A 14,108-nucleotide genomic window follows, 5' to 3' on the forward strand; every position below is an offset into this window, starting at 1 on the left:
GTGTGGGTGGGGTTTTCCTTCTCTTTTATAATGGGGTTTGATGGTGAAAGAGCCTCTGATGTTGGTTTACAAACTCAGCCTGTCAGCAATGAGACTGCCTCGGATCAAAAAGCTGCATGGTTGTCATGTAATACCATTTTCTCAAATTGTCACCGAGTGTCTATTGCAGTAATAGACTGTAGAGTGTCCCTAGGTAAACCTAGGGCCATTATTTTATATTTGGGATGCGGACGAAATTGGTCTGTGGCTTTGCTGGTACTCAAAATCCCCAAGCAAACTCACTCCAATGGAGTTTATTATTTCCCCTGGTGCACATCACTGCAAACCCAGGCTGGTCAGTCAGGACGTATCTGTTCGTGCAGCATGAAGCTGTCTTCAGTGCATAATGTCACGGCCACCTTTCTGGCCTTGCTGCCTGAGTCCTTTTTGCTGCTTGCTTGAATTGACCTTGTTTTTCCCCCTAGGCTGCTCCAAGGTAACATGCATCAGCCTGACTCGCGAAGCCTCCATCAAGCTGTCTCCCTTGCACGGGAAGCAGATCTCCATCCGCTACCTGGACATGACGGACTGCTTTGTCCTGGAGGACGAAGGCCTGCACACCATCGCCGCGCACTGCACCCAGCTGACCCACCTGTACCTGCGCCGCTGCGTCCGCATCACCGACGAGGGTCTCCGCTACCTGATGATTTACTGCACGTCCATTAAGGAACTGAGCGTGAGCGACTGCCGCTTCGTCAGTGACTTCGGCATGCGGGAGATCGCCAAGCTGGAGTCGCGCCTGCGATACCTGAGCATCGCTCACTGCGGACGGATCACCGACGTGGGCATCCGCTACATCGCCAAGTACTGCAGCAAGCTGCGCTACCTCAACGCGCGGGGCTGCGAGGGCATCACGGACCACGGCGTGGAGTACCTCGCCAAAAATTGCACAAAACTCAAATCGCTAGATATTGGCAAGTGCCCGCTGGTCTCAGACACCGGCCTGGAGTTTCTAGCCCTCAACTGCTTCAACCTGAAGCGCCTGAGTCTGAAATCATGTGAGAGCATCACTGGGCAAGGCCTGCAGATTGTGGCCGCCAACTGTTTTGACCTGCAGATGTTGAATGTGCAGGACTGCGATGTGTCTGTGGATGCTCTGCGATTTGTAAAACGACATTGCAAGCGCTGTATTATAGAGCACACCAACCCTGCCTTCTTCTGAAAGGATACCACACACCCGTTGTTGCAATGCAGTATTAAAAACACTGATGTATAAACACATGCTCCCATATTCGGTAATGCTGTTTTTTCTATAGCTCACGGGAGTCAGCTTTTCTTGTATGTTGTTGGTGGGGGGGTTTCTAGAGGACTATTTTGTTTGCTTTTTGTATGATCACTTTTTAAGGTGCGGTGGGTCTCCGTCGAGAGGCTGCCTTAATGCAAAAGCAGTGAGTGCTCGGCATCCCTGTCGGGGTGCCATTTCCTTAACAGCCGCGATCTTGTCCCAGGCTAAAGTAGCTACCTCCAAAGGAAATAGCACGTAATCCTCCTTTGGAAAGGCTACCAAGCTGTGTCAAATGCATCTGAATTCCAGCTGTGCTCTTGAAGCTGACTATGCAATATGTGTCTGTGTTCCCCAACTTCTTCCAACAGGGCTGATAAAGCATCCCCTTATCTCCAAGTAGTTTCTCCTTGGTAGCCAATCATTGTAACCCCTCAGGAAATACTGGGTGATGTTCTTAAATACACTTCACAGAGGCAGAATAAGACCTGCTGGTCACTGCCAAGCACTCTGCGGAGTGAACCTGGAGATTGTGCCCAGGCATGGTTTCTCCTGGAAAGCTCACTTCCAGGTCACTCGTGCATCATCACTACTTGCCTTCAACTCTAGATCTGCCTCTCCTGCATGTGCAGTACCACCCTCTGGTAGCAGACAGGGGCTGCAGGGTCTGATAGCAGTGACGTTTTCACCTTAGTGAAGGAAAATAGAGAGATTGATGGCCTGGCAAGGGGAAAAGCCAGCAAATCCACCCGGAAAGCCACTGTAATTCTGCATCAGGCTAAGCTAGCGCTGTAGTACACCAGGGACCCTGAGGTGCTGTGGAGAGCTTTGCACAAGGCAGTTCCAGTCACTGCACTGTGCTGCCACCGCCAGAAAGTCTGCCTTTATTCCTTCACGGTACCTCTTCAGCAGCCACGGCACCACTGCAGCTGATGTCCCCTGAGCAAACCAGGCACGTGCATTGATCTGTGTTCAATACGTGCTTTAGTACATGTGGAAACCTGACCCTTTTCTGTGGCCTTACAGTTCAACAGATAGACAGCTGATCTTGAGACTTCAAAGGCGTTAGATAACACCCTGGGGGGGGAGAGAAGGGCTTGAAATGTTATTCACATTATAGGTTTAAATTTTGTGACTCCTTCTCTGTGCGTGTTCCCATAAGCTGGAGAAATGTCTGCTGTTCAACATGGCATCATGGTGCCAGCTTTGCCCTGTGACACTGGAAGCCCGTTGTACTCTCATGGTCGCTCTTGCTCGTGCAAGAACACGCGTGGCTGGGAGCTTCCCCCATCTGCTGCCTCCTTCCCCAGAGCACACGGTCATTTCATGGTTACTTTCTTCACAGTTTTCTGGCAGCCGTTTCTCTGCATTTTCACATGTAATGCTCAGATCTGAAAGCCAGACATGTTAGGGGTGATGATATTTTCAGGGAGGCCCCCTGTGCGTGACTGACAGGTGAATTCATACGTTCAGCTCAAATGCTATAAATGTCTTGGTAGAGAACATAAGAAGGGAAGCACCATGTCTGGTTTTCATAAGCAGTAGTTCCATCATCTCCAGACAACACTAATAAAATCATTGATATGAAGTGAAAATCCATATGCTCGCGAAAAATACATAATTGCTGAGGAAATACTTGTAGCAATGCTCTCTCAGATTACAAAAAAGCAGTGCTTTGGACATGTCCCTGCAGAGGGAACTTGTCCTTCTTGTGCAAAGAGTCCTGTAATGTATCTGTGTTCCTCCAATTTTGAGTTTCTTAACTTATGGGATGTCATCACCTGTGAATTATAAATAATGTTATCCTAAAGCAAGGAGGGCCAAGGAAAATGAATTTGTCATTGCTACTATTACTGGCTAGTGGCTAGCAGGGGGTGATATCATCCTTTGAGGAGTTAACATCACTTTAGTTTTCCTTTCTGTATTTTTAAAATTAGAGATTCTTCTCCAGCAAGTATTACAGTATATTTATCCGAGCCAGCTATACTCTCTGTTTATCCTTTATCTGAAAATGGCCCCAAAAATAGTAAATGTTGAGCCCATTCCTGAAGATGGTGGGATTTTGAGCCATTTGCACTCATGAAATATAAGGCCTCATTAGTAACATTTAACTTTTTAATAATAATTAAAAAAGTAAAAAAGCTACTTTTCTGGCTACGATAAATTGAATGAATAGTGCTACGTGGTTTTAAAGGTTTCTGATGTTTAAATTGGCCTGTACTGTACAAATCTCACTAAAAAGCCTTAATTTGCTACCAAGAAATAAAGCAATATATTGGTAACTATGAGCATGCATCGTCATTTGCACTATTTGATTAACTTCTTGTGAAAATGAAAAGATTAACTACGTGTAAAACTTTGTTTTATTGAAACCAGGCAGGTGAACGAGCACATCATCACATCAAGTAAGTGGATGACTATTAAAAAAAAAAAAAAAAAAAAAAAAAAAAGAACTTTTATAGATTATGACCTTGCCTATCTGTCTCTTTAAAATTTGATTTTCCTCATGTGATTCTTCTTGACCCTGAAACATAACCAGTAACTGGAAGTGTAAGTAAAAGAAAAACCAGCATATAAAAAGCACACATATAAAAAGTTCAGGAGGGCTTCTGCACTGTTTTAAAAGCAAGTTAACATACTTGATGTGAAAATGAAAATGGATTGACTGCAAGGGTAGAGCACTTAGTGCAATGTTTCCTGTGAATGTTCTAAAAAACCCACTCTGGGGGGGGGCACTAGTGGAGAATGAATAAAGGTTGTTGGTTTTTTTTAAGCCAGACATTTCTAAGTATATAGCCTTACATAGCCTGATTTGCTACTCTGAGACTGCTACTTACTTCAAGAAAATTTGAATTTAACTTAATGATATGGCTTCCTTGTTTTGACTTTTAACCTTTTTCAATGTCTACTTGCAAAACGGTACGACCAGAAAATAGTGCGCGTGCAGCTGAGTTTGCTGGAAAGGTTGCAACACGTGAGTGATATGTCTTTTTTCCAGTTTGGGGTTGGCAAAGACTAAATTTCCTAAACATTGTTGATTCTTGAACCATAAAATTCACTCTCAGGCACTGAGGCTTCTTCTGCTCTGCCATAACATGTAGTGATCTCAACAAAACAAGCAACCTTGAATCACATCAGTCAGGCTGGCATGTTGTTTATGACTCTCAAATAACTTGTGTAGAAAGAGGTCTTTTAGAAAAGGCACATCAGAGCCACCATACACTGATTACAGCCAGAGCTATGTATCTAGACATTTATTCTTCTCATTCCCTTGGTTTTCATAAAAAGTGGAACTATGTTTTCCCTGTGGTAATGGCTTGAGATTGATGTGAAGTGCAACACTTTTGTCTTTTTGAATTATGCTCAACTCATGTTTGGCTTTCTACAAAATCTGAAACAGCTTCTGTTGGTTGTCTTGGATTCAAAACGTTGGTCCAGGCTGCAACCTTTCAGTAGTGGTTTCTGAAAGCTTGTAGCCTTTGAACTGGAAAACTAAAAAGCTAGTAAAAAAAAACTAATTTTAGCACTAGCCTTGAAGCAGGTCCAAAGTCTCATTAAAAAGAAATATAGTGACCATTTGGACTGCAGGCTGGCTGCCCCGCCACTACCAGTGTTAGTTAAAATGGGAAAAATCCTATGGTAGCAAGATTCTCTTCCCCCGCCTTCCCCAGAAAAGTAACCCGCTTTTAGGTTTTTGTAGTTTTCTCAGTTTAGCTGTTCAGGCTGAAACTTCCCATGCTGGGCTTTGAAAATGTTAGTTGAAATGGTTCATCTGGTTCTGTAAATAAAGCTAGGAGGAAATGTCATTTTGCTCATGTTAAACTCTTGGTGACCTTTCCATTGGAAACGGTTCATTGCTCTCCATCTCCTCGACGGCTTTCGGAGTGAAAGTGTGAGCCTTGCCAGGAGGTCAGCTCTGGGACAAGGACGTATCTTACTAATCTCCCCATTAAAATTCACCCAAATTTAGCTACATTGCATGTCTTCAAACATATCCAACTCCATAATCAGAAGAGGGGCATGGTTGGATCTTTCCGAGCTTGTAGTCTGGTGAGGCTGAGATTTGGCAAGGCTAGGAGGCATTTATCACTCTGGCAGTGTGAAGGAGGAAACAACCTGAATTATGTGGAAGCTGCCTGGAAAGTCAGGGCAGGGCTGAAAGACGAGGTTTGAAGAACTGGGGCAAGAAGACGGATGAAGGAAATTTCCTAGGCAGGGAACTGGGACTGAGATGAGAAGGGATTGAATGATTTTCAGTAAAGAAAATGGGGCTGGGTTAAGAGATCTGGGTTTGTGTGACTTGTTGGACAGAGAGATTTGGGCCAGAGAAAATCTGAGTCAAGTACCGAAGAATGAAGTTTGGGGCAGGAACAGAAACATGAAGAAAATTGCCTGAACATTATGTAAATACAGTACACTCTCTCCAGGGAAGGCTCAAAGAAGGGCTGGCAAACTCTGTTGGTATGTCTCAAATTTGAAACAGTCTTTCAAAAACTAAATAGTAATTTTGGAGTTAATGCATCCAATATCTACCCTTTCTTAATATTTTATGAAGCCAGAAAAACTTTATAGGCAGACCTTTTGCCTTTGCAAATGCATTTTGGGTTCTACAACGTTGTCAATCCCAGTGTCTTGTTGCTGCCTTTATACCTTCGTGCAAGGCCTTCTACTGAGAATAACACAGCAAGGCAGATTTTTAACTTCAGTGCTTCCTTTTGCATTGTATTTCAGCAGCACCAGCTGTGCTGCTTTGCCAAGGTGCAGGCGTCAGTGTGGAGTCAAATTCCTGTCCTTTTGATGACTGTTAAAGGGCATAATAATAATAGGTTCAAATTACTGCCAGGCAGTAGACATCAGAATTCAAATTTAGCTTAACAAAATACATTTATCTGGACTGCATTGCTGCTCGCTATTAAAAAGATTAAATCAATTTTCTCCATAAAACCGTTGGGGGATGTTTATTTTCATGCACCCCTGCTGTATAGCTGTATGCTTCAGAGCAGGTTTTTCCTCTATTTTTGTTTTCTGTAAGAACTGGACAGAAATACCAGGTCATTTCTTCCCTTGTCCTCTGGATGATCATGGAGGCGCATATTAGATTTACACTAGTTAATGGAAATCTTTTCCAAGTAGGCTCTGATAATACAAGTTAAAAAAAATATTATGAGTGCAACGATCCAGTTGGCCATAGATATGTCAAATTAAGCCATTATAAATATAAAAGTTACTAAGCAGACACCAGAGAGAGAACCAGAGAAACCAGAAGGAGGGATCTTGTTCTAAAAAAAGAAGAAAGGAAAAAAAAAAATCAAAAAGAAAATCAAAAAGAAAAAAAAAAAAGAAAAGAAATAAAGAAAAGAAATTAAAATGAAAAAGAAAAAGAAAAAAAAAAAAAGCTTGTATAAATGTCCCTGATACTTTTAATGCAGAACAGAAACCTTAACCCTTGTTTCTAGGACTAATGATACTGCTTTCTTTGGTTTAAAATGGATTAGTTTTCCTTTGTTTTTTTAAAAGAAATATTACATGCTGTAGTCTCAAGCTCGCATGAATGGTAAAGATGGAAAAAGTCATCTGAAAAAGATGAGAGAGAAGGGAAAGAGGGATTTATGCCAAAAGGAATGAACATTTTTAACAGTTTAATGTTGCATTATCCATTTTTGATGGTTCCTAAAATATTTTTTAAAAATTAAGTAAAAGGCCATTCTTGAGAAGTTTCCATTACATCTTGAATATACTTCATTTATCTAATTGCCTCAGCAGATAGATATATCTGATTTTGTGAAGGCCTGATTTTCTAGCTACAATGAATAATAGATAACTTATGTTTTATACTTTTTTTTCTTTATTGAGTGTTTTCGCATTTTTATCACTTGTCTCATATAAAAAGTATATCCTAAGCCTTTATCAGGCTGACAAAATAGATTATAAAACATTTTGCTATTTTAATCATGATTTGTATTTATTCCACACCCAAATTTTTCTGTTTTTCTGATCATAGTGTATTGTATGCTTTGAAAATACTTTGAGGAAAACAGCTTTTTTTTTTTTTTTTTTTTCCTTCTGGTCTTGAATTACGCTGAGGCTTTTGGAAGTGATGAACTCTTGCTTGCAGATTAGTAACCTAAAATGTCTGTCCATAACTGGTCTTATTTCCTGCTGCTGGCTGTGTGTCCCTAGAGCCTAACACCGAGTTAAGCTGCCCACTTGTATCCCCTGTGCTCTGCTCTGTAGAGACGTGCAACGAAGGTGGAGTCCCAGAGGGTCTGTGCTGCTGAAAGGCTCTAGACGCACATACAAGCTCACCCTCTCAGTCTGCCAAGACAAGAAAAAAAAAATAATAATCTTGTCCTAAACCTTCCTTGCACTGTGGAAATAAAAGAGGTGGGGGGAGTTCCTTTTGCTTGTTTTCTACTTGTGTTAAAGTCATATCCTGATACCTCTCAATTTCTTTTGAAGTTGCTTATCAGAAGTACATCTACCCACAGAATGCTGTCATGCTCCTGCATTAGGATGAAGGCATGAATAATGCTCTTTTAAATTCAGAGTTGTGCTAAAGGAGAAAAAGGGCATGAGCATTAGGAAGGCAAATCTTGATGGACTTCACTAAAAAAGCAAATTTTTACTTGTATGGATTTTTTTTCAGCACGTGCAGTGAGCTATCATGTTTTTGAACACCCCTGTCCCACTATGGAATCCATGGCTTGATACAGAACAGAATTACTGAAATCTTCAGTATGGCAAAAGAAAAAAAGTAGGTATTTATTTTCATAATCTTATGCAGCTTCTGAAATGAGAACTCTGTTTTCCTGCACTTATAACTGGGAAATGCTTCACCGACAGCTATTATGGGGACAGGGAGGTGATCACTTTTCACCTGTGCTTGCAGGGGCATCGGAGACTGACCAGGCTGGTGGCAGGAGGCAGGATCTGCCAGTAGGTCCCATGGGTAGGGAACTGCTGGTCCCCACTCACCAGCTGGCATGCCCAGTGCTTGTCCCTGTGCTGAGTGTGAGGAGCAATTCAGAGGGCAGGATGGGCAAGGGAGGAGATGGGGACAGAGCAGGACAGGCTGTGTACTCACTGCAAAAAAAAAACAAAGAAATCCTCAGCTGTGGGAAGTGGGAATCATACTGTATGTCTCACAAGTCTGCAGAGTGGCTAGCTGCATTTCAGCATTTAAAGAGAATTGCCTAACACAATACATATGCTACATTTAACAGTTAGGAGAGCTCAGATGTCCTGTGCAACTAACTGGCTGCTGGGGGCCTGGAAATGCCCAACCACAGCAGTGTGAGTACATTACCGTGACTCATTCCTTGACTGAATGAAGCTTTCTTCTGCTTTATTGGAGATAAATTATAGGCCTAAACTCTAACTTGAACACCAGCTCTGATGAAGACGCAGAGCTGTGACCTTTTCTCTATGTTCTTTCCTTTCCTTTTCTGGCCTTAGAGACTAATCCAAGCCCCTGCAAGAGTCTGAGGTATTTCACCTCTGTAGACATGGATAATACAAGTGGTGAATGGATCAGTGCTAACAAGTAAGACCATTTGCTTGGCAGGCAGTCCAGGTGATGGACTGAGGTGACTGACTGCAAGTCAGTAACCGTTCAGTAGCCAAATCTTGCACACATTTCACAGTGGAGTCAGAAAGTACATGCATGAATGTCAGTAAATATGATGCTTGCCAACATTTGTTCTTACTGTGATGTAAAACTACAGGATGAATCAGGGGCAGAGAGGTGGGTCTGCATATTCAGATAATTGAAGTCGTTTGTCAAAGTAGCACAGTAGAAAATCAGGTACACATGTATCATGAGCCACAACAGCGTTCACTGATTCCAGTATTAAGATTGAGCTCTTGGTGACTTTTTATAAAATTGCATGTCATTGCTCAGTGACACTGGTGTGGCAGGACTTTTGCTCTCTGGTGTTGTATTTCTGTGCCCACAGAGCAGAGAAATGATCCAAGCTTTCTTTCTCCATATCTGCCCTCCCAAGTGACAGGCAAGCTTTTGTGTTTCTCCATCCACCCAGCTCCAATCCTGCACCTTAGGGTAGGGCATAGCAGGGCTCTCAGCAGGTTCAGGCCAGGATGTATCTCAGCTGCAGCCCCCTCCCTGCTCATGCTGAGAGCTTCTCTCGCTGCTTCAACCTGAAGCCTCACCAGCGTTCCCTCTGAAGTGTGGCCACCTCTCCATTTTCTTTTCCTTGAAATACACTCACCGCAGTAACCTCCCTCTTTCACACTGGCAGCAGAGGAGCGGTGCCACTGTGATGTGATGCACTGCATTTCCCAGAGCCCAGAAGGAAGAGAAAGTGCATGATTTGGAGTATGACATTAGCAGGAGAGCTGTGCAGCTGTGGAAGGGAAGCAGCAGAGAAGCGCTTCATCTGTCAGGACAGTGAGGAGTGTCCTGGCAGGGCAGCTGCCTGAAACTGCCTGGGATGCAATGAAAACATGGAGAGGACATTGCAACAAAACGTGCTTTCCAGCATGTCATCAAGGCATTTTCATGGTTATATGTGCAGAGGGACCTGGAGTCCTAAAGCAAGGAGCCCACTGCCGGCATCCCATCAGCAAGAAGGCAGAAGGAATGCAGTCCTTCCCAGGGGAGCTGGGTCTGACAGCGAGGGAAGCTCTGGCCCTCCTGCCCTGGTCCATGCTGGGCCTCAGGTGCTTGTCAGGTATCTGACAGGTGGGGACACTTAAATGCCATTTGTTGGATACTGGAGTTGCAAATGAGTGGTAAATCTGCTTGGTGCGGTATGGCTGGATGAGGAGTCCTCGCTGCTGGGCCTATCAGCTCTGTCTTAAGGTAAGGAGAGAGAGGGAAGAAAAGGTGACAGGGATTCCTCTGAAAAATGCTCATTTTGCAGCTCCATCTGGATGGGTCTGATTTTCTGCAGTGTATGTTGCGCAGAGACAGCTCAGAAGCAGCAAAAGGAGCTGTGACAAGGCAGAGGCAACCATGTTGAGATGGCTTGCACTAGAGCTACCAAACCTGACAGAAAGTCTCCCTGCTACAGCTGCAGCAGCAGCCTCAACTTCAATTGTAGGTGGTGTCTTGGTGTTTCTATATCCCTAGAAGCTGAACTAAATTGCTCAAAGCATGGACTTTTCAAGGCCTAGCCACCACCTGGGTGTAACAAGGGAGGAGAACCTTGTAGCTCTGACAGGAGAGCTGTTTTTAGCACTAGTCAAAGGGGGAGTACTGCCTATCAGGAAAGCCTGGGTGAGGTACCATAGGTTTCCTGACTGGCAGTAAGGATACAAAACAAAGAATATGGAGACGTTGTTGAAGGTGCAAGAGGGACCCATGCATCAGATGCTCCAAGCACTCCAGCTTTGTGTTACTGCATATGCATGGTGCTGCTGCTATTCTATATAATTGACTAGCAACCCCCCTAGAATCCACCAGTGCCTTGGCAAGATTTTTGCCCTCTTTGTGTGACTGAAGATTAATATGAAATTTGCAAGACTTAGCATCTTTTTTTTTTTTTATTGAGCAAAGTCCACAGTGACCTAGGTTTCAGCAAGAGGCAGCAGGCTCTTACAATGAAACTACATTTACATTTCTTATGCCAGTCAGGACAGTGATGCTGTTTCTCTTATACCTCAAATGCACTTTTATATGTAGAAACAGATAAAGCTTTCTCTGTGTGGACTGCCTGGAATTGTTCTGGACATGAAGTAAATGAGCCCTTTACCTGTGTTGTACTGAGTTCTAGCACCTTCTAACTTCTGGTTGTCAGAAATTTGTTTCCTTGTCAACAGCTCTATGTCCAGCCTGCAGTCCTGCAAATTTTCAGTGGTACCATCCAAGCAGCACGGTGCACAATTCAAGTTCAAGATGCGGTGACCTTTTGTGACTGAAAGCTTGACTCTCTCCCCATTCACATGCCCATTCCACGTCTGCCTTCAGGAAAATGCATCTTCCTTTGACATGCTGCATCCACACTAATACCAGGACTAGTACTTGGTTCTAATGGTTTTAGCTAAATCAGCAGAAACATGAATATTATGTGGCTATAAATTCAAGCAAATCTCATCTGCCCGAATAGCAGCTTGACTCCCTTGTATACAAAATCGCATACAGTTCAAATTATCTTTTCTTTGTAATGCACAAGATGGGTGGTTTTGTTTTCTGTGTTTTTGTATGTTTTTTTTTTTCCTGTTGTTTGTTTTTGTTGTTGTTTGTTTGTTTATTTTGTTCTTTTCCTATTAGAGTTGCTTGCTATTTACAGTCCGTAGGTAAAACTCATTCAGAAACATCATGAGGCTGGCTAATCTTTAAATCAGAATGGTATCTGATTTCTGAACATTGGTTTTCTTTTTGTAAGGCAAATTCATGAAGGAACAAGAAGGCTTTTCAGCCTGCAGAGTTCATAAACCTCTGGCAGGTTAAATTGGAGAGTAGGATTATCTGGCCTCCCCTTCCACTGCTAAAAATAAATAAAAGAAAAAAAGAAAAAAAGAATAATAGTAAGTGTCGTGGTTTAACCCGGCTGGCAGCTAAACACCACGCAGCCGTTCGCTCACCCTCCCCCCTCCCTCTCTGGGACGGGGGAGAGAAATGGAAAGTGAAGCCCGTGAGTTGAGATAAAGACAGTTTAATAAGACAGGAAAATAATAACAAAATAATAATAACAATAATAATAATAATACTACAATGGTGATAATAGGAAAATAATAATAACATGTACAAACAAGTGATGCACAATGCAATTGCTCACCACCCGCTGACCGATGCCCAGCCTAACCCCGAGCAGTCCGGCCCCCTCCCCCGGCTAGCCACCCCTATATATTGTTTAGCATGACGTCAGATATGATGGTATGGAATACCCCTTTGGCTAGTTTGGGTCACCTGTCCTGGGTCTGTCCCCTCCCAGCTCTTACTGCACCCCCAGCCTGCCTGTTGGCAGGACAGAGCGAAAGGCTGAGATGTCCTTGGCTTGGTATAAGCACTGCTCTGCAACAATTAAAACATTGGGGTGTTATCAGCACTCTTCTCATCCTAAGCCAAAACACAGCATTCCACCAGCTACTAGGAAGAAAATTAATTCTGTTCTAACTGAAACCAGGACAGTAAGAAAAAGCAAAGGGAAATTGCATCAAAACTCCCAGTGAAGAGAGTAAAGGAATTCAGGGCTGAAAGCTGTGCTGCCCATGGTACTGTGTGATCTTGTACTTTAAAAATATTTACTCCCTTATGACTCAACCGTGCTGCAGGAGGGTAAATTAAAATCTATCATAAAGATAATATGCAGAGGGCACATGGGTAAATGTGACAATAGGGAAGACTAAAAGAACTTTTCTTGCAAGAAATCCTCACAATGAGTCAACAGATATCTGGGGGTGACCTGGCAGGGCACTGTGAGGTCTGGCAGCTCCCTGGGTGAGCCAGGCAGGGCCCACCAGGAGCAGGGCACCAGGGGCACCAGGACAGCCCCACAGCCTTGCTGGGGCTGCGCTGAGGCCAGGCTTGGCTGTGGGTCTGCAGGTGGGCCCGGCTGGGCAGGGGCCATGGCTGGGCAGGGCTGTGGGGAGCTGGAGCCTGGCCCTGCTGCGGCCTCAGTGGGGCAGGGACTGGCGGCCCTGGGGCTGCTGTGGGGTCTGGGCCTGGGCAGGGACGGGAGGGACTGGAGGTGCCCTTGGGCCATGACAGGAGGCACCTGAATCGGCCTACCTGGATTTTCAATAAGACTTTTAATGAGGTGACTCAGCAAAGGCTCTAGGGAACCTGGGATAAGAGGGAAAACCCTTTCATTGACAGAGACAGAAGGCTGAAACAAAGAGAAGTTAGGGATAACTGGTAAGGTATCACAATGGAGAGGTCACTAGCCTTCCAACATGTTCATAAATATGCTGGAAAAGGGACTGATTAGTGAGGAGATGCAGTGGTGGTAGTAGAGATAAGCATCAGCAGTGCAAAAACTTCAGAGGTGAGTGACCGAATGATAAAATGGCAGATTAAACACGGTGTGAGCAGAGGGTGCCACACTGCAAGGAGAAAACAAACCTTTGTGTTGGACTTGGACAGTTGTGGCAAGATGAAGGTCTTGTCTTGAGGTGCTGACAGAAAATATCCACACAATGCTCAGCAGCAGGCAAAAAAAAAAAAAAAAAAAAAAAAAAAAAAAAAAAAAAAACAGGTGTAATATCAGGATTTGTTCAGAAAGAACAGACAACAAAGCAGGGTATTGCTATGTCCCTCTCCCTGACTTGGCCTCATCTCAGGTGTGCTGTGTCCCATCTGTGAAGGGGATGCACCAGAGCTGGAAAAGGTTCAAGGATGGCTTCTGCATGTAGCATCACATTGTGGGCTGGGACGCCTCAGCCTGGAGAACAGATAACTGGGGGAGGGCATGACAGATATGAGAAAGGTCATTGAATCACAGACAGCTTAAGGGATGAAGGGGACTGAATATTTGCCAATTACTTCTAGGGGGCATCACAGGAAGCCAGCAGGTTGTGTATTCAAAGCAAATTAAAGTAGTTTATTGCCTGCCATTTATTAAGGCCTTGGACTCTTGCCATAGGATGCTGTGGATGCTTAATGTTCACATCAGTTCAAGAAAAGACTGGACATGTTCATGGAGGAGAAGTCTATATGCAGCTATTAAATAAAACAGACAACCTCTGGCTCAGGAAATGCCTGCGGCACAAAGTGTTGGAGGCTGGCAGACTATTCTGGGAAAATATGCTTGCTCTATTCTTACACTTCTCTCCAGGCATCTGCTTTTTGGCTACTGTCAGACAGATCATTCAGCTACATGGACCTTTTGTCAGCATCTGTTTTCATATTTCGGTATTGTCTCAGTCTATCCTTGATGCAGAACAC

The 14,108-nt window shown here is 43.8% G+C and overlaps 1 protein-coding gene across 2 annotated transcripts in view; it reads left to right on the forward strand.

The window, feature by feature from the left end:
* FBXL7 (F-box and leucine rich repeat protein 7) overlaps nt 1-3,498 on the forward strand; it is a 181,528-nt gene extending 178,030 nt beyond the window's left edge. For both annotated transcript variants that reach the window (XM_084282329.1, XM_084282330.1), the window contains exon 4: nt 465-3,498. In XM_084282329.1, the coding sequence (XP_084138455.1) occupies nt 465-1,201 (737 nt within the window). In that variant the 3' untranslated portion in view covers nt 1,202-3,498. The remainder of the gene's footprint in view (nt 1-464) is intronic.
* The last annotated feature ends 10,610 nt before the right edge of the window (nt 3,499-14,108 follow it).

This window comes from Netta rufina (genome assembly GCF_964035555.1).
Source record: "Netta rufina genome assembly, chromosome: 2".
Taxonomy (NCBI): Eukaryota; Metazoa; Chordata; class Aves; order Anseriformes; family Anatidae; genus Netta; species Netta rufina.